Source organism: Jaculus jaculus, chromosome 14 (genome assembly GCF_020740685.1).
Source record: "Jaculus jaculus isolate mJacJac1 chromosome 14, mJacJac1.mat.Y.cur, whole genome shotgun sequence".
Lineage (NCBI taxonomy): Eukaryota > Metazoa > Chordata > Mammalia > Rodentia > Dipodidae > Jaculus > Jaculus jaculus.
This window is the reverse complement of record NC_059115.1, coordinates 82897000-82918320: the sequence shown is the minus strand read 5'-3', so window position 1 is coordinate 82918320 and position 21321 is coordinate 82897000. Positions and strand designations below refer to the sequence as shown.

Genomic DNA, 21321 nt, shown 5'->3' with positions numbered 1-21321 from the left:
GAAAAGTATGTTCTGTAAAAAAAGACAGAAACCAAAAAGGGAAACATAGTATCTAGTAAATGAGATAAATTTTTGTTTGTTTTTTGAGGTAGGGCTTCATTCCAGCCCTAGCTGACCTGAATTTACTATGTAGTTTCAGGGTGGCTTCAAACTCATGGCAATCCTCCTACTTCTGCCTCCTGAGGACTGGGATTAAAGATGTGGTGCCACCATGCCTGGCCATAAATGAGATAATTTCTTTAATTATAAGGGAAGACATAGTTGCCTAAAGAGTAACCAATCCAGGAGTTGCTGGAGAGATTGCTTAGTGGTTAAGGCACTTGCTTGCGAAGCCTATGGACCCATGGTCAGCTCTTCAGATCCAAAGTAAGCCAAACACATAAGATGATACAAGCGTGCAAGGCTGCACACAAGTCGGGAGTTCACTTGTAGTGGCTGGAGGCCTGGCCCACCAGTTCTCTCTCATGCACATGTTAAACAAGGCCAGTCTGTTGGGTTTGCCTCAAAAAACAACAACAAAAAATTGAGTGACCAGTCCATATAGGAGCATAAGTACAGAGGGCTATAGATTTTTCAAGGTTAAAAAAAGTAAAAGGCCTAAGTGAGGTCAGGGGAAGAGATTGAGTAAAGGAAAGGTGGGGGAGGGCTGATCAAAATCTAAGAGGGCATGAATAAATCATATGGAAACCTACTTTTTTGGACACTGGCACACCCACAAGCCATAGACTGTTAATAGAAAATTTTCAGTGCCAGGGTTGGATACCTTCCAGTGCGTTTTTGGCCAGGGAGGTCACTGAAGCCCCCAAAACATTACAGGCCATTGCTGAGGCCCTTGGTTTCCCACCAAAAGTAGTTGGTAAGACCCTATTGCTAAAGACTTCTCATACTTGGGCTGCAAGATCACTGAGAAGTCTTGCTGGAGCTGAGCTGAAAACCTCTTTCTTGTAGACCAGCTGACAGAAAGTTGGAAAAAGCTATGCTGCATGCAGTTCCATGGGAGAGAAAGAAATCACCAGTGGAGATAAACAACAGTGGATACTGCAAGCCTTAAATTTAGCCAGCTAGGCCAAATGAGCCAACGTAGTGACATGTCTGTTATGGGGGAAACCAACTGCTCTGTAATTGGACTGGAGGCCCGCTCCAGTGGAGGGAATGCATGCCTGGTACTGAAAACCTACATCAAGGGAAGCATTGAGCCTTATGGGTGTAATGTCTGCTGGTGTCTGGCTAATACTATGCTCAACCAAACTGTCCAGTAAGCACTTCTCTTAATGGTCATACCCATATATTAATGCTATTTTCACTTTCGGTTACAGAAGCTTCTCTTTTCAGGTGACTCAGAAGGCAGCATAAGTTGCCATAACATGCTGAGAAGTGACAGAGGAGTGCTCAGCACTGAAACATCTCTATCACACCTTCCAAGACTCAGGGTCCATTGCGGAAGAGATGGCAGAAAGAATGTAAAATCCAAAGGAAGGATAGGACTCCTTACAGCATGCTCCTCCAGACACAATCTACATATGTCCATTTTTTTTCATTTTTTTATTTATTTGGGAGTAACAGAGAAAGAGGCAGATAGAGAATGGGCACACCAGGGCTTCTAGCCACTGCATATGAACTCCAGATGCGTGCGCCCCCTTGTGCATCTGGCTAACACGTGGGTCCTTGAGAATCGAGCCTCGAACCGGGGTCCTTAGGCTTCACAGGCAAGTGCTTAACCACTAAGCCATCTCTCCAGCCCCATATGTCTATTATAATAGGAGGAAAAGATGACATCAAAATGAGAGACTGAAAGGGAGAAGGGGTATGATGGAGGGTGGAGTTGCAAAGAGGAAAGGGGGGAGGGAATTACCATGGTTTATTGTCTGTAATTATGGAAGTTGTCAAGAAAAAAGAAAAACTCAAAAAAAGAAGTAGAATGGGGGCTGGAAGAATTGCTTAGTGGTTAGGCCTTTGCCTGCAATGCCAAAGGACTCAGGTTCAATTCCCCAGGACCCATGTAAGCCAGGTGTACAAGGTGGCACATGTGTCTGGAGCTCATTTGCACTATCTGGAGGCCCTAGTGCACCCATTCATTCTGTCTCAATCTCAAATAAATAAATAAAAAATTTAAAGTAGAATAGCTTAATAATAGCCAAGGACTTGGAAAATGGGGTGGTATTCCTTTTTCAATATGGCCTCTAAGAAGCAAACCATCCTCTGATGAACACTTTCCGCATAAACTCTCAAGTGTGGGTGGGCCCACTGAGTAGAGTGGGGAGGCACACAGGTGAATAAAGCACAGATCTGTTGGCTGAAATAACCAAATGGGAGATTATTATTGAGTGAAATGAATCAGAAAGAGGCTTCTCTTCCTGGTCTTGACACACTGCAAGCAAGGAAATGAATTCTGCTGACAAGCACAGGAGTAGGAGTTAGGTCCACCCGTGATGACACTCTAGTCCCAGCAGCCACCTACACTTCCATCTTATGAGACCCGAAGAAGACCCAGCTAAATGACACCCAGGCTCCAGACTCAAAAACTATGAGATAATCAGCTGGTGCTGTTTTATACCACTAAAAGTTTGATACTTTCTTACATAGAAATAAAAACCTAATACTTATGGCATGAGAAGCATCTTAAAGATACCTAAGCAAGATAAACAGTTTAGGAAGAAATCATTTTCTACTAAAGCAAAAAATCACAAAAGTCACAGCAGTCTCAGATAGTTCTTAAAACAATACACTTAGAAATGTCAGAAAGCAGAAGAAACTGAATGGGAAATGGCGCATTTGGTAAGCACTGCTAAAAACAATTGGGTTCAAAGAGACAGATCAGTCTCAGGTTACCCTGGATCTTTGAGCTTATAAAAAATAGATATGCAGCTAAATGAAGACCACATGTACCTAGATAAAAACAAGCCATCCAGGTGATTGTGATATCGATCCAAAACTGAGAGCCCCTGCTCTAGTGTTTATTTCTGCCCCACCGTCATACTATGACCTGGTCTTTCTGCGCTAGCCAGGAATTGTGCACTTCCAAATTGACTGTGTCCAGCCTCGGCCATAGTAGCACAACTGCTAGCACACAGCAGAAGCTCAAAGATATACTTGCTGAATAAAGAACTTCTGCGCGGCCAACGACAGCATTAGTTTGGGAGCTAAGGGAAAAATAACTGCAAAAGAACGACAGATTTAAATCTGGGTTAAATATAAACTAACCTTTCTTACAAAGAAGAAAACAGATACCTTGCAATTTGAAAACTGTAATGTGCTACACCTGGCCCTTCCACTTGTGGATCTCTACTCTTAAATCCTGAGGAAAATGATACACAATAATATCTGCAGTTCCCCTCCCACACACACTATAAGTCTGAGATCTTCAGAGAAACAAATCCTATTGATTTACGTTTTCCAGAGGTTTATGTGCCCAATAATTACAAGGGCCATTAAATTTCAAAATACAAAAGTTTCAATTTAAGATCAGTTTTGGAAACTACACCAAACACATGTACTAATGTCAAATCATGTATAAGTACTTCAATATATTCCAAATATAATGTACTGAGTGGTGTATTCATAGTACAGTGGTGAGGAGAGCTGCCTTCCAAATGTCATACATTGAGCAGAGATTTAATTACATTAAAATTAAAATGCAGATTTTGCAGCATCTTCAAGAAAAAACAAGATTTAAGGAACATAAATTTAAGGAACTGCCAAGATACTAACCTTGCACTAAATTTGGATGTTTTAAAAGAGCTATGAGGGCTTATAAACAACTTTCCAAAGGAATATGAGTACCCACTTACGTTCCCTGAGCCAATGGCAAGAGGTCTGAGGGGCGTAAAGATTTGGCACATGCTCTGCCATTTCAAACCTGCGTGGCCTCCTGTCAGCACCACACTTCCTTTGCATTCTGTCTTTCTCCATAAAAGTGCACATTAGCATTAATACCCGAAACACTCCTTGTACTCAAACAGTTTTTGCTGGAGTGGTAGGGACCTACTTCTTCAGTTGACTATAGAGCCTACATATAGCAACAGTGACAAATTCTGATACATTTTACATAGGCGTAACATTTTTAAAATACCGTGACCTTAAATCCCTAGAAGCGCTAAAATATAACTATATTAATTTTAGAGAAGCTATTAATGAATTTCCCTCAAATCTTCCTTTTAACCATACAGTGCTGGGGACTGAGCCTCAAACCTCAGGAATGCTAGACAAGCACTTGATGATGAGGCACAGCCCCAACTCTGCTTCACATCAATTAATGAGACAGAGAGAGGGGCCGGCACAGAGAAAATGACTATGAACCTCCTGCCACTGCAAATGAACTCCAGACACATGCCCACTTTGTACATCTGGCCCTACATGGGTACTGGGGAGTTTAAACTGGGCTATCGGGCCTTGCAAGCAAGTACCTTTAACTGCTAAGCCATCTGTCCAGCCTTCACATCTTTTTTTTATATATACAAATATATTTTCTATATTCGAGGTCACAAAGAATACACTTTTACATCCGTGTTTCTACTGGACACAACCATTTAAAAAAAATTCTTCACACTTAGCTTCTTATCATGTGAACAGGCAACAGCTTTGCTTACCTGTAAGATCATATGCTGATTACTGAACATATACTAATCTGTCACAAAGTAAACATTGTCATTAATATTATCACTGAGATGGCACTATATTAGTACTTAACAAAATACCAAACGAAAGCAATAATGAAGACAGACAACTACTGTTGTATAGATTGCCAGTAAAGCAACAGCAGCCTGAAAGATTTAGAACTGGCTCTGCTGTTGCTTAATGAATCTTCAGAAAGGGCAACCAGAGCCTTCTCACTCAGCTAACACACAGTGATTCCTGGCAATACTAAAAGAGCAGGCAGAGCCCTCTTTCTGTGAATATGTTAGAAAGCATCAGAGAAATTAAGCAAATAACACAAATTCTCATGTTCAATGTGAAGGGAAAGATTCAAAACATCAGAGTAAGAGAGAAAACTGCATTGTTTCACAAAAGAACAAGTAAAAAGGAAGAACAGAAAAGGTAAAGACATGGTAGGAGGTTCAAAATCATTGTCAGGTTTGCTTCCATACAGGAAGACTGACGACAGAAGTTTCATTCTGAGGAATGGTCTCTCAAGATCACTTCCTAGAAGACTGTTTTTAAGAGCATGATGGAGAAACTGAAAGTAATCAGGGAAGAAAATTCCCAGTCACAGAAAAAGCCTTATAGAATAACTGAGACTTGTCACAAATACTTAAGAAGAAACAGAAGAGCAATAATACCTATTTAAGTAAGATTGAGGCATAAACACAGTTAAATGGATCCAACAATTGACCTAGAAAAAAGTAGCAAAACAGTAGCTGCCTCATCACTACTGTTAAAAATCAGGATTTTCTGCATACTGGGGCCAAATTCTCCCAAATCTATTAAGATCGTGTTGCATGTGTGGCACTGTGCTATGAGCTAGCTCATGTGTTGGGAAACACATTACCAACTGAGATACACAGCAGCTATGGCTCCCACAGCTTTCCCTCCTCCCCTTCCTCTGTGGAGGTGGTGGGGAATCAAACCCAGGGTCTCAGTGCTCTAGGCTAGTTGCTCTGCCCCTGAGGCACGTTCCCCAGCCCTCTGCGCATCTTTCTATTGTGACCCTCCAACTAAAGCCAGCACAGAATGTGGAACAAACCTTTCCATGGAGTTTAAAATCAGGGATACTCTCTTCTACAGTTCTTTCGGATTCTGCAACATGTGAGCACACGGGTCCAGATATGCTAGTAGATGTGACATGGTGACATGATTTTAAATAACCTTATAGAGTAAAGAAAAGTGCACCTTATTTGTCATGCTTTAGCAGTTTTTGTCTGGTTTGCATTTCCAAATAACTCATTTGGTAATTTTACAAAAAGACCTTAATTTTTTTTAATTTGTGTTTGTTTTTTAAAAAACAATTTTTTTGAGGCAAGCCCAACAGACTGGCCTTTATTTTATCTATTTGAGAGCAACAGACAAAGAGGTAAAGAGAAAGAGAGAGTGCCAGCTGCTGCAAACGAACTCCAGACACATGTGCCCCCTTGTGCATCTAGCTAAATGGGTCCTGGGAAATCAAGCCTCGAACTGGGGTCCTTAGGCTTCACAGGCAAACGCTAAACCACTGAGCCATCTCTCCAGCCCTGTGTTTGTTTTTTTTTAATATATATTTTATTTATTTATTTGAGAGAAAAAGGTAGAGAGAGAGAATGGGCATGACAGGACCTCCAGTCACTGCAAAGGAACTCCAGATGCATGTTCCCCCTTGTACCTCTGGCTTACATGGGTCCTAGGCAATTGAACTGGGGTCCTTTGGCTTTGCAGGCAAACACCTTAAAAACTAAGCTATCTCTCCAGCCTCGAAGACCTTAATTTTTAACAATCATTGTGCCTTAATGATTTGGTACCAACCCCTTACAAAGATAAAACAGAAGCACTTCATGTTTTATAGACCTTATTAAGGAAGTGTTAATTTTAAACTACTAGATAGTAAGTGATTAAGGTAATTTTTCAAAAACTGAAGAAACTATAAAAGTAGACTGTACTATGAAGATAAATATTGATTAGAGGGCTAGAGAGATAACTCAGCAGTTTAGGAACTTACCTGCAAAGCCTAAGGACCCAGGTTTGATTCCCCAGTACCCATATAAAGCCGGATGCACCAAGTGGCACATGTGTCTAGAGTTTGCCTGCAGCAGCTGGAGGTCCTGGTGTGCCAATTCTCTGTCTCTCTTCTCTCTCTGCTTGCAATAAATAAAAATATTTTTAAAATATTGATTAGACTATTAATTTTTTCTGGATTTCATAAACAATTTCATTTTCTACTATAAGAAAACAATGACTTTTTAAATATTTTATTTATATGGGGGGGCAGACAGAGATAGAATGTGCACACCAGGGCCTCTAGCCACTGCAACCAACTATAGATACACACGCTAGTTGGTGCACCTGGCTTGGGGACTGGGGAATCGAACCTAGACCCGAAGGCTTTACAGGTAAGTGCCTTAACTGCTGAGCCATCCCTCCAGCCCAACTTTTGCCTTTTAGTAGCCCAACTACAAAGGGGAAAAGGTAGTTAAGTGTAAATGAGTATCAGCTCTAAACTCAGTCAAAATTTAGTTCTGTATATTTAAATTTTGAATTAATTTTAATTTTAGTTTACACAAGAGCTATGATCCATTACTGAGAGGGGAAAAAAAGCCTTATGAAGAATTTTTGTTGTTGCTGTTTTTTTCTTTTGCAAGGTCACCAAGAAGATACCCTACAAAATTAACTCAATTATACTTACTAGGAAAGTGAAGACATTTTTTTGGAAACTTTAAAAACAAGATGAAAAATAAAATGCAAGTAGAGGGAAAAGGCAAAGTTATTAAAATGATGAGATATATGTCACTAGTTTATCCTCTCAAAACTATTACTTAAAAAATAAGGAAGAGTCAGGCATGGTGGCACATGCCTTTAATTCCAGCACTCAGGAGGCAGAGGTAGGAGGATCGCCATGAGTTTGAGGCCACCCTGAGACCCCATAGTGAATTCCAGGTCAACCTGGACCAGAGTGAGACCCTACCTCAAAAAGAGGAAAATAGGTTCTCAAGGTTTTTGTTGTTGTTGTTGTTGTTGTTTTTGAGGGGGGGCAGGGTCTCACTCTAGCCCAAGCTGACCTGGAAATCACTAAGTAGTCTAAGAGTGGTCTCGAACTCATGGCAATCCTCCTATCTCTGCCTCCTGAGTCCTGGGATTAAAAGTGTGCGCCACCATACCTGGCTTCTCATTTTTCTAAGTAACACAGAAATGAGCAATGTGCTAGTTTTGTGTTTTTTTTTTGTGTTTTTTGTTTTTTTTTGTCTATTTGTTTTATTGTTTTAAGGTAGGGTCTCATTCTAGCCCAGGCTGCTCTGGAACACACTCTGTAGCCCTCAAACTCACAGTGATCCTCCTGTCTCAGCCTCCCTAGGACAGGAATTGAAGATGTGTATCACCATACCTGGCTGTGTTAGTTTTTTTTATATTTGAGAGAGAGAATGAGAGAGAGAGAGAGAGAGAGAGAGAGAGAGAGAGAGAGAATGTATGTACACCAAGGCCTCTTGCCTCTGCAAACTCCAGACTTCTGTGCATCTGGCTTCACATAGGTACTGGGGAATCACACCCCAACCATAAGGCTTTGATTTAAATAGGGTGGGAAAGAAAGTATATCAAGAGGTATTAAGTGCTACAATTAACAACACAAGTTCAAGTGTGATGGCACACATCTGTAGCACAGCACTTTGACCATCAGGAGGCTGAGGATCATAAATTCCAGGCTGGGCTACATGGTAAGACCCTATCTCAAACATATACACATGAATGTGCAAAACCACACATACACATATGTGAAGAGATGTGCAGTAATTTTCAGGATTTATTTACAATATTATTTACACATTATAGATCATTGAATGATTAATTGGGTGCGGCAGTTTGATTCAGGTGTCCCCCATCAACTTAGGTGTTCTGAATGCTGGGTCTCCAGCTGACGGAGACTTGGGAATTAACGCCTCCTGGAGGGAGTGTATTGTCAGGGGCGGGCCTATGGGTATTATAGCCAGTCTCCCCTTGCCAGTGTTTGGCACACTCTCCTGTTGCTATTTGTCCACCTTGTGTTGGCCAGGGGGTGATGTCCACCTTCTGCTCCTGCTGTTTCCCTGCCATTACAGAACTTCCCCTCGAGCCTGTAAGCCAAAATAAATTTTTCCCTCAAGTTGCTCTTGGTTGAGTGATTTCTGCCAGCAATGGGAACCTGACTGCAACATTGAACTTTTAAACATTTTACCTGTAATATTCGGTAAGATCTGAAAAGTTTATAGGTCATGGTGGTGCACACCCAACACTCCAGATGCTGAGACAGGAGAATCTAGCCTATGAGGCCAGCCTGAACTAGTTAGCAAGACCCTATCTCAAAGAAAAAATGATTTGAGGGCTAGAGAGACGGTTTACTGGTTAAGGCACTTGCCAGCAAAGCCAAAGGACCAAGGTTTGCTTCCCCAGGACCTATGTAAAGCCAGATGCTCAAGGTGGCACATGTGTCAGGTATTTGTTTGCAGTGGCTAGAGGCTCTGATGTGCCCATTCTCTCTGTATCTGCCTCCCTCCCTCCCTAAGTAAATAAATAATTTGAAAGTTTATTTCAATTCTTGTACATGAGCTAAACTTCACATATATTCCTATCAGCTACAGAATCTTCCCTAATGAACTTCTTGCAACCATCAGCCTCCAAATTTTTCAACTTTAAAAAAAATTTTTGTTTTTGTTTTTTGAGGTAGGGTCTCACTCCAGCTCAGGCCAACCTGGAATTCACTATGTCATCTCAGGGTGGCCTTGAACTCATGGCGATCCTCCTACCTCTGCCTCCTAGTGCCTGGGATTAAAGGTGTGCACCACTACTATAAAAAAGTTTTTTATCTTTGACAAATCTTATTCATTCCACAAATCTCATAAATTATTAGCCACAGATCAGAAGGCATTACAAATAAGCAACACAAACCAAAACTGTACATTTCATTCAGCTAAGGAAGGCCTAACCAACCAAGATATCCTAAAAATATTTAAAAGTTATAGTAGAAAAAAATGGTGTAGCCGGGCGTGGTGGCGCACACCTTTAATCCCAGCACTTGGGAGGCAGAGGTAAGGAGGATCGCCGTGAGTTCGAGGCCACCCTGAGACTCCATAGTGAATTACAGGTCAGCCTGGGCTAGAGCGAGACCCTACCTCAAAAAAATTCAAAAAAAAAAATCAAAAAAAAAATGGTGTACAAGGTACTAAGTACTTATTTGGGACCCATTTTCCTCTTCTGTCCAGTGAGGTGGATTAATCTTAAATGACAGAATAAGTTGATAACTAAAAACAAATACTACTGCCTCAACTGAACACCAAAAGATGAAAACAAAACTACAAACTAAGTACAAAAATAGTCTCTTGTCAATCCTTTAACTCTCAAATTCATTATTTCATGACCCAATGGGAGTAAGTGAAATGCCTGTGCTGTAAAATACTCTGTTGTTTACAGCATCTCTACCTTTGTTCGTGAAATACCCTACTTCTGCTGGGGTGTGCTCACATAAGCCTTTAATCCCAGCACTCGGAGGCAGAGGTAGGAGGATCGCCCAGAGCGCAAGGCCACCCTGAGACGACATTGTGAATTCCAGGTCAGCCTGGGCTACAGTGAGGCCCTGCCTCACAAAACAACACAAAACAGAAAAAGAAGACATATCCCACTTCCAAAAGACCCACTCAGCCAACCACAATCTTCATGGTCATCATTCTGCCCATCTCCACACTAGAACTTCCCAAGGCCTATGCAAATTACCCACTTTCTTTACCCAGCCAGAGCTCACTGCTGTGGTGTTTCCACGCCAAATCAATTTTTAAAATCCTACTTGCCTGCTCCACCATGTTACTGCTGTTTCTAACTAACCCTGTGTTTGTCCTCAGTGCCAAGGAAGAGCATGATTTTCTGATTGTCAGTTGCCACCACAGGGCTGTTACCCATTTACTGAGTCCCTGCCATCATTTCTTCTTAAAAATGAAATCCAAATAGAATCCAACCAAATAAACACAAACTCCACACACACTGCATCACACAAAGTAGGGTATTATTTTGTGCCATTTTAAAATTTATGTAAAAGACTACTTGATCACACTATAAAAATACATGCTACCCAATCAGTTGTATCTTCCACTTTTGTTATTTTTATTTACTTTTTTATTTTTAAAAAACATTTTATTTATTTGAGAGAGAGAGATACAGAAATAGGCTGGGAGGGGGAGGAATGGGCGCACCAGGGCTTCCAGCCAGTGCAAACGAACTCCAGACCCATGTACCCCCTTGTGCATCTGGCTAACCTGGGTCCTTTGGCTTTGCAGGCAAGCACCTTAACTGCTAAGCCATTTCTCCAGCTCTGAATTTACTTTTTTTGAGACAGGGTTCTGGCTATGCTCTAGGTTGGCCTTAAACTTCAGATCCTTCTGTCTCAGCATCTCAAGTCCTAGGATTATGGAGCACAAGCCAACTAACAAGGCTGGGTCATACTTCTTTTTGGTTCAGTAGGTAACAGCTTGGTTTTGATTCCCCATTACCTATGTAAAGCCAGACACACAAAGTAGCACGTGTCTGGAGTTTGTTGGCAGTGGCAAGATGTCCTTGTGTACCCATACGCACACACTCACCCACACTCTCTCTCCTAGCAAACGATGTTAAAAACTAAATTTAAAGTTTGAAACACTAGTCTAGAGCATAACCCAGTCTTTCTTTGGTCTACAAGGCTGGAAACAGGCTTCTGAGTGAGTCACCACCTGACAGTCACCTCCACGCCCCAAAGGGCCCAGACAAAGGCGCTTTGCAATTTCTTAGTGCGGTCAGCAGGTGTCCTGCCAGACCCACCTGTCCTTGCCTTTCTGCATTCAGAATCTATGGCCTGTCCCACATAGCAGCAGTTCCCCCCCCCTTTTGGTGGCTCTTTCAATATTTCACTTTTTATTTTAAACTTGACCGTGGTCTCAGTTCTAAACTACAAACTCCCTGAGGGAAGGAGCCCATGTGTCTGCTAGTCTGTTTTGCAGCACTGAGCTGAAGAGATGGTATGAAAGTTTGGTTAAATGAACAGGAAAGAACTAAGGACTTGCACGGAAAATCTTTCCTGCTAGAAGTACGGTTGCCTTTACAACAAAGCACCCACACACTGCAGTGAGGGTGGAGACTTCCATAAACCTGTACAACCCTCAGCAACCGGAACCCACACAGCCTCAGGCAGAGTCTGTCTCCAGGCTGCAATGTCGCAGTAGCCACTTCCATGACTCGTGTTACATGGGGAAATGTAGGGGATCAGAGTTCCCAAGGGCAGGTAGATAACTGGAAAACGAACAAGAGAACCCCATTTTATGTATTAACTAGCTCACTACACTAAGTAAAGCAAAAGGTCATATGAAATAACTGGGATTCTCTGATCACTGTCCTCTGCTGCCTTCTCTAGCGGTTCTGAAATAGCTCTTGGCGCACTCACTGCTCTCCCCAGGACAGCCACAGGACAGTCTACTAGGGCGCCAGGGAGTTCCCAACAGGTGCCCTTGCTGAGCCGGCCCAGCCCTGCCGGGTGTTTCCCCACTTCCCCGCTTCGCCTTACAGCCAGCCAGCCACACAGTAAGGCGTCAACCCCTAAGCTCGGCTCTTCTTCACATTCCACTGCAATTCGGAACACTTCACCCAACAAGAAAAATGCACTGACACACACTGCCAACTCCCTTTCAGCTGATTTCCTTTTCCACAAAAGTTCACCAACTATTACAAGAGCTGTAATTTTTTCTGCCTAATCACTAATTTTATTAAAAGTAATTCCTTTGAGCCGGGCATGGTGGCCCACACCTTTAATTCCAGCACTCAGGAGGCAGAGGTAGGAGGACCACTGTGAGTTCAAGACCACCCTGAGACTACATAGTGAATTACAGGTCAGCCTGGGCCAGAGTGAGACCTTACCTTGAAAAACCAAAAAAAAAAGTAATTCCTTGGCTTACACTTTCCCCCAGACTTGTAATTATAGGCAAGATATAAATCCTATTATAACCTAACATTAATCAAAACTTTATCTGAAGCCAGGCGTGGTGGCGCACGCCTTTAATCCCAGCACTCAGGAGGCAGAGGTAGGAAGATTGCCATGAGTTCGAGGCCACCCTGATACTCCATAGTGAATTCCAGGTCAGCCTGGGCTAGAGTGAGACCCTACCTCGAAAAACCAAAAAAAAAAAAAAAAAAACCACTTTATCTGTAGTATATGAAACTATCTACAATATTAAATTTTAGTTACTTAAGAGAGTAAATAAATTTAGTACTGACTGGGAAAAATTTAAGGCCATTTCCTTTTATTTCTTTGAAACAAAAGGGTCTAGAGGATTTATTCCACATACACTGATTAGGTATGAAGCTTCTAGAAAGTATAAAAACTGCAAATGCCTTTGCTGTATGGTTTTTCTCTTCAATTTCCACCTCCTCCCATCTGTTTCAACAGCGGGGCTGAAGCAAGTCTCTCTCAACACGGAAGAGGGACATATTCCCAAGTACAGACATTGGGGAAAGAGGCCTGTGAAGGTTAGTTCCTCCCCTTCCAAGTCCAACTTTAAAAGGTTTTTAACAAAAGGACAAAGAACTTGTTTGCAAGCAAATTTAATTATGTTGGTCTAAATGTGTGTTACATGGTAGGAGCTTACTTTCACGTTTCAAATACCAGTTACCTTAGTATGAAGTTCTTCTCAGGCTTCGGGATGTGGTAAGAACCCTAGGCTTGTCTGTAGTTTAAAGCGAGGAAAGCTGGTTCCCTTTCATGATGCTGCTACTCAGAACACAGCCTTCAACAGGCAAATCTGTCACTTGATTGGTGCGTATGTGCGCACCGACGCGGCACTTCAATGTGCCCCACACACATTTTAAACAGTGGAGATGCAGATGTTCAAGGGAAGCCATACTTCAAAGGTTTTAAAATTTTAATATTTTTCAGTATTTTCTTTCATTTAAACTGGTGAATTGATCCAACACATTTTGAAATGCCATTATTTCTCTGCTTAAATTACCTCCATCTGAAAGATCTGCTAAGAAACCAACTAGTGAACACTAAATTGGAAGGGTGGGAGAATTTATTTTTAACGGGCTGGAAAAACCTTTAGAAGTCATTTTCTCTAACTCCTTTACAGATAAGAATACAATCCACAGAGGTTGAGTAATGTGCCTCAGGTCACCAAGCTGTGAATAGCAACAATAGAAATAGAATAAGGTATTTTAATTACAGTTAGCAGTACCCAAAATGATGAAAGTCATATATTTATATATTCTCATCACTTGTCATTTAAGTCTTAAAATAAGTTATCAAGCCGGGCGTGGTGGTGCACGCCTTTGATCCCAGAATTTGGGAGGCAGAGGTAGGAGGATTGCCGTGAGTTTAAGGCTACCCTGAGACTACACAGTAAATTCCAGGTCAGCCTGGGCCAGAGTGAGACCCTACCTTGAAAAATCAAAAATTAAAAAATAAATAAGTTATCACCTTGTCATTAATTCCTGAGGATGAACTCCTACAACATATGCTCTGAATATGAAAGTTGTTTAAGTTAATAAATTTCAAAATCTAATTCCCTGAACAAAAATGGTCCTATCCAAGAACTTCAAAGAAGTGTGTGTCCCCCAAATCATCACAATGAACTTCAAGTCCATCATGTCAAAACTTGTTCCTCAACAATGTTTCATTTGTTTTTCCAACCAGAAAGAAAGAAAGAAAATAAATAAATAAATTCTGGAAGTTCTGACAGAAATCATTGACAATCCATTAAAGAAACAAGAGGATCAAGACATTATGGGCTTCTAGCTAAAATTAATAAGCATTTTATCAAGCTACAGTGTGAAGAATGAGAAGTCTTGAAAAAGCATCCATGGCTGTCTTTGGTTGTCAACGAAGGTGTACACCTAATACTGTTAAAACTAAAGGTATGGACTTAAAAGGGGAAAAAAAGTGAAAAGATACGTCCGCCTTCCTGCACCTGTATTGTGAGGACCACATCAGTGGCACTTCCAACTTTTGAGGCTCCAATAAATCAACTCTACGTCTTAATTTGGGACATTCAAGGGCAAAACGGGGCTCGATGAGGGCAACAACTTACATCGGATCAGTCTGAAGGACCGTAGTCTAGTCACTCATTATAACTGCTCCTCGGGGCACAGATTACCTCCACAACGTACAGAGAAGGCAGGTTCGCTTGGAAAGGTAACTGCCAACCAAACCAGAGATGATGGCATGGGGGCTGGGAAACAAACTGATGCAGCGGGTTGACTAATTAAGAGGTGCTAGACAGAATGTTATCTTTATGAATATTACAAAGCCATGATTAAGTTACAAACAATATGCACATTGTCATTAGGACCTCTGGTGTTAGTCTACAATAGAAAGACGATCTGTTAAAAGGTTAGCAGCACGCAACCGATATTATAAAGTAGGATCAGCTCAGCAAGGGGACAAATTTTACAACAAAACGGGGCTACCGCCGCTCAATCGCACACGTACCCGCACGGACTTAAAGGTGGGTAAAGCACAAACTCCTTACCCCATTTTGCCCAATGAAAACTTGCTCTGAAGTTTCCGCTCTTTGGCTACGGAACAGCTTCCAAAGGAATTTTTCGGTCAGTTATTTCGCAGTAGCTTTTTCTACCCCCCCGAGATCTTTTCCGGAGGTAACACAACGATGCCGATAACTCACTGAGTTCTCGTAGGTACAATGATTTCTCTCTCGCCGAAACCAAAACGTCCAAACATTTGCTGATTAGCGTTAAAATGCTGCGCGGAGGATTCAGCAGTCAACTATTTCCCAAAATGAGTGCGTGCACATGTAGGAAAACGCAGACGCCAGCTTCACCGAGTCCTATGAAAAATGAGTTCGCTGTTCATTTCGCTCTCGTCCTCCTCGACCCTCGGGAGGTGCCGGGTAAACTGGGTCTCTTGGGTGCTAAGGCAAGTGGGTTCAAATTTCTTCCACACCAGGTCTCTGTGGGTGGAGCGTGGCAACCCAACGACGAGCACTTTAACAAAAATCCGGAAAGCAACGATGCCACCGTTTCCCTGCGTTCACATTAGGAAGAGAAAAAGGAAAAAAACCACCGATCTCCACGACGTGCACACCCCGGCAGCTCGCGACGTGCACGGCACACCACATCGGAATCTGCCTCCTCAAAGGTTTCTCCCCCTAAGACTCGGAGCGGAGAGGAGGCGGAGAGGCGGGCGAGGAGGCTGGGCAGGACCGGTGCATTCTCCCGGGGAGACTCGACGGAGCCATTTCCAGGCTCGGCAGGCGGCAGGCAGTGGGGTGGCGGTGGCGGTGGGGGCGCAGCAGCGCGCGCCGGGGAGCGGGCCCCGATCCCGCCTCCCCCGGCCCCTTCCCGCCGCCCAGCACAAAGGAGGCGGCGAGCCCCGGCTCAGCCCGCGCCCGGCTCCCGCCTGGGCGGCGGCGGGCAGAGGATGAATGGGTCAGAGGCGCAGAGCCCGCGCGGGGCCGCCCCGCGCCCGCCCTCCGACACCCTGCCCCGGCGCCGCGGGCTCCGACGAGCCGCCGCCGCCACGCCGAGGGCGCGCAAGGGAGAGCGAGGCGCGAGGCTGCCGCCGCGCCCCCGCCCCGGCTCGTCGCGCGCTCCGCCGCCGCCGCCGCTCACATTCCCCGGGCCCGCGCCCCGGCCTCCAGCGCTCCCGGGCGGCCTCCCGCGCCCGCGTCCGCCGAGCCGCTCGCACAGCCCACCGAAGGGCGCCGCTCGCCTGCCCGCCCGCCGCGGAGCCGAGCGGGCTGCGGGCGGGCACGGGGACGCGGCCGGGCGCGGCGCGGGGAGGGCGGAGGACGGCGCCGCAGGGCCGCCGAGGGCGAGGAGGCGCGCGCGGAGCCGCGGGGACGCGGGCGGGGCGTGGGGAGGCGTCAGGCTGCGGCCGGCCCTCGGGCGCCTCTCGTCCGTCCGTCAGTCCGTCCGTCCGTCCTCCCGCACCCTAGCGGCCGGCGGCGGGCGGGCAGGGCGCTCGGCTCGCGGCCGCCACAGGCTGGTGCGCGGCCCGCAGCCCGCGCTCGCGCCGGCTCTCCATCCTCCCCGCGGGCGGAGCTTTAAATAGCGACGTCGGCGCGCCGCTCTGCGCACTCGCGTCAGCGCCGCTCGCGTCAGCGGTGCGGGGGATGACGTCACGCGGCCGGAAGCACGGCTAAATTAGGGAAGGAGCGGGCGGGCGGGCGGGCGGGGGAGGGGAGGGGACGGCTCCTGGGGCCCACCTGCTCCCCGGCGTCCGCTGGGAGGCCCGAGCGCGGGACGCGGCCCCGGGAGGAGCTCGGAGAGGCCGCGGCGGGAGGAGCACACGTCCTTGCACCGAAAAATTAAAATAATAAAAAAAAATAAAAACGTGCCCAACGCTAGTGATTCACGGCCAGCATCCCGGGGCTGCTCAGGCCCAGCCTGCAGGGAAAAGTGGCGGAGAGACTAGAGAGCCTGAGCGCTAGAGGTAGCTGCACTGCAAGGGAGACTTGGGGAAGATCACGGTGATTTTAGTAGAAAGTCATCAGATATCATTTTGAACTTTCAATTATTCCACTTTTAAAACTTTCCGCCGCCCCCCCCCCCTTTAATAGTTAACCTAAATCACGAACTGATAAAGACAAGAGCTAGGAACAAGCCTTAGGTCACAAAGACGAGCAAAGTTAAAGGAAGGGGAGATCATTGAGTGATCGAAATGTTTTCATTTGCAAAACAGCCATGGTTTGTCATAACAATTACTCAGATTCACTGAAATAAAAGTGTACTCAGATAATTATCGTCTATCGCTTATCAAATGTCAAGGGATCCTGTCAGTTTTGGATTATCAAACATGAATTCCACTCTGGAGAAATTAAGAAGTATCACTAAATTCTTATTACCACACACACACACAATTAGATTACTTTTTTCTTTTATCGCTTTCGCTAAGCACAATTCTGAAGTATGTTGTTTTTCATTCTCTATATGGCAAGGATGAGCAGCTATAGATTCATGGCAATGTGTAGCTATAAAAATCAGTGTGAAAATATAAAATTATAAAAATGATCTCATTGTTTTAAGACAGCTTATTAGTGAATAGATTTAAATAATGAACTTTGATTTTATTTAACTTGACAGTCATGGCCCAGAAATAGAGTTACTGCATACTGCCAAAGGCCATTACTATTTCAGAGTTAATCTATGAACTCAGTAACTATATTTTACAAATCAAAATCTGGGCACATCATTTGACATTAAACAGAATATTCAAAATCTGAAATGCCCTGGACAATTCTGCATATAATAGGATTATAGGCATATTAAGTCATTGTTGTTGGAAAAATTATAAATGAATACCAGTACAGTTCTAAACAAAATCATCTGCAGCTCTTTAGAATGTGTATTGCCTGTGGTGGTTTGGTTTTGTTGATTTTTGAAATAAATTCTCACTGCTTAGCCCAGGCTGACATCAAATATAAGAGCCTCATTCCTCATGCTCCTGAACACTGGGGTTACAGTAATGTCAGCCTGACCAGACTACCATGTGTGGTTTTTAAAATGCAGTTTTAATGTTAACTCACAGAATTCCCAATTTTTTTTTCAGGCACGCCTGACAGACCGGCGTGCGTGCGTGCGTGCGTGCGTGCGTGCGTGCGTGTGTGTGCACGCGCGCACGTGCAAAAGTGAGAAAAAGAGAGAGAGAGAGAATTGGCACATCAGGGCCTCCAACCACTGTAATCGAATTTCAGTCACATGTGCCACCTTGTGCATTTGGCTTACCTGGGACCTGGAGAGTCGAACATGGATTCCTAGGCTTTGCAGGCAAGCACCTTAATCACTAAGCCATCTCTCCAGCCCCATTTACATTTTCTTGTTCAAGCTTGGAGTCCAAGATTAAAGGACACCAACAAAATTGTTAGAGCCAATTTGCAATTGATTCCGACTCCTGGTCATCTGTGTTCACATTTTAAAAAATTACAATCTTACTTAAATTTTGAGATATTAAAATAATATCATTTTTAAAAAAGATTATGGTGAAAGATAAATGAAAAGCAAATATCTTTTTGCCAGTTTGTCTAATATATTATTATACTAATAGAAACTTATACTAATATTTCAGACATGGAGATTTTTACTTATATATAAAATGCTAAAACAACAAAACACATTCTTCAAATAATGTCATCCTTTGGTCCTTGCAAATTAAAGTACAACTTGTGTTATTATTCTATAAAAAATTTCTCTACAAACCTATTTCCTCTGTAAACATTTTCCCTTTCAGTTCTTTCCCTCCATGTTCATTAAGCTTTCATTCTACCAAATGCTTGACCTCTTTCATCACAACTTTCTCCATTTATAATCTTTATCTGCCTGTCAAAACAGCCTGTCAAGTGCTTCTGTGCCTTTAGGATAGGAACCCTGTGTCAGTTTCTACTCTTTACAGTAGCAGTGTTTCTCTTCAGCTGTCTTGTGTTAACTAAAAATTGAGAATGATCTTTTTGGACATAAATCTAATGTTGCACTGTGATATAACTTACCCAAAATTTATGTGATCACTTCAACCTCTTTTAATTTTTATTTTTTTATTATTTGAAAGAGAGAGAATGAATGAGAATGGGCATGCCAGGGCCTCCAGCCACTGCAAATGAATTCCAGATGCATGCACCACATTATGTATCTGGCTTACGTGGGTCTTGCAGAGTTGAACCCGGGTCCTTTGGCTTTGCAGGCAAGTGCCTTAACCGCTGAGCCATCTCTCCAGCCCAACTCCAAGCTCTCGATTTACAAAATTCTAACTATATAATTGTTCAGGTTTTCTTCCTAGTTTGTGTGAAATTAGTTTGTCAACAAGTACTTATGTTCATGTACCCAAAGGTATTAATATATATTTTTATTTATTTAAGAGCCAAAAAGGAAGAGAGAGAGAGAGAGATTGGGCACATGAAGGCCTTTTGCCACTGCACACAAACTCTAGATGCATGTGTGACTTTACGCATGGCTTTATGTAAACACTGGGGAACTGAAAACAGAGAGGAAAGTTTTGCAAGCAAGTGCTGTTAAGCACTGAGCCATCTCTCCAGCTCCAAAGGTATTAGTAAATCGTTAAGCTAGGTGTGTTTGGGCAGAGGTAGAGGAGGCAGAGGTAGGTGGATCATTGTGAGTTCAAGGACAGCCTAAGACTACAGAGTAAATTCTAGGTCAGCCTGAGCTAGAGCAAGACCCTACCTTGAAAAACAAAAACAATCTTTAAACATTTTATGTAATATGAGCTACCTCAAAAAAATAAATAAATGTCTTTTCTTCCTCTATCTTGAAATAATTCCAATATAGTTTCAAGGAGATACAGCAAACTGTATTATGACTTTCCATCTATTAGTAAATATCTTTTCTTCTAAAATGAGCTGCCATGGCCCAAATTCTACTCATGAGTTTCCAATCTAATTTCTTTGTATGTTTTTTAAAGTACTGAGCTTCCTAGAAAGTGACTTATTTCTTTTACCGGAAGAGGAAGAAAGTACTTTAGTAGAATTTCAAATTTTTAAAAGTTACTGTTTCCAACTACATTCTCAAAATTTGTGGGGCGGTTTATGAATACCCTCTGATTTTAGAATCTGTGGGCGAAGGCATCTGTTTCAGTTACTGCATTTACTTTTGTGCCCTTAGTAGGAAATGGTAATCTCCAATGGAGTGCTGATAGGCTGGTCATGAGATATGTCTTTTTCAATGAAAAGTCATTCATGAGCTAGAAAAAAATGCAGAAAAGCTAGTTTAAGCCAGATTTTATTTTTAATTGACTAACATTAAATAATTGCAACTTCCTTTGAAGTGCCCTGTTTTTAATCACAAAATACCACTGATGCTTCAAATAAAATCGTGCTGAAATGAAAGATATTTCCCCTTAAAGTAGAAATCTTCCTAATTTATGACATAATCGTGAAGAAACTCAATAACTAGTGAAGAATATAAGTAATGATGAGTAAAGAATGAAAGAGTAAATACTGAAGCATAATTTTTCTAGTGGACGACAAAATCATTCCATGTTCTCTCTTTTTTTTTCCAAGGTAGAGTCTAACTCTAGCTCAGGCTGACCTGGAATTCACTATGTAGTCTCAGGGTGGCCTGAAACTCACCATGATCCTCCCACCTCTGCCTCCTGAGTGCTGGGATTAAAGGTGTGCACCACCATGCATGGCTACATTCTATGTTCTTCACAAGTTAGAATACCCAGGCCAGTCTATGCCCAAACCAACCAGAACATGCTGATCTCATCTAGAATACCCAGGCCATCATTAAATTCAGTTTGGCTTGTGTAAAACTATCTTTTGTTATTAGTAGTAGCAGTAATAATGTTTTCAATAGAAATAGTAGTTATAAAGTCTTTTCAAAGGAATCTTAGTCATTTAAAAATTATCTTAAGGGTGAGAATATCAGTGCCTTCCTTCCCCAATGCAGTGACTTAAGGACAATTTTAACTCATCTAAAAACATCCACACTTTAAAAAATCGGAATAGTTTGGAAGTTGTGGAGGGAGAGGTGTTAGAGAATTGGAGAACTATGATAGTGAGCATGGGAAACGATCTCACAGAACTCTCCCCTCTGCTGACTTGCCTCCGGTGGTCAAAGAAGCCCTAGGCTTGTGAGAGAAGACACCCAGAGTTTTCATTCGGCTGCTGATGCCCGAACGGAAGAAAATTAGAGGAAATTGTTGTCATGCTGTTTGTAAACTTTTCTTTTTATACTCGGGCGATGTAGGAC

General features: G+C 43.1%; 2 protein-coding genes across 2 annotated transcripts in view; one reads left to right on the top strand and one right to left on the bottom strand.

The window, feature by feature from the left end:
- Homer1 (homer scaffold protein 1) overlaps nt 1–15913 on the bottom strand; it is a 107934-nt gene extending 92021 nt beyond the window's left edge. Inside the window, exon 1 of the mRNA XM_004651657.3 lies at nt 15132–15913. Within this exon, the coding sequence (XP_004651714.1) occupies nt 15132–15136 (5 nt within the window). The 5' untranslated portion in view covers nt 15137–15913. The remainder of the gene's footprint in view (nt 1–15131) is intronic.
- Nucleotides 15359–16672, top strand: LOC123454666 (basic proline-rich protein-like). The gene is made up of 2 exons (XM_045133398.1): nt 15359–15535; nt 15659–16672. Exons 1-2 carry the CDS (start codon nt 15359–15361, stop codon nt 16670–16672), a joined length of 1191 nt encoding a protein of 396 aa, XP_044989333.1.
- Nucleotides 16673–21321: the final 4649 nt, after the last annotated feature.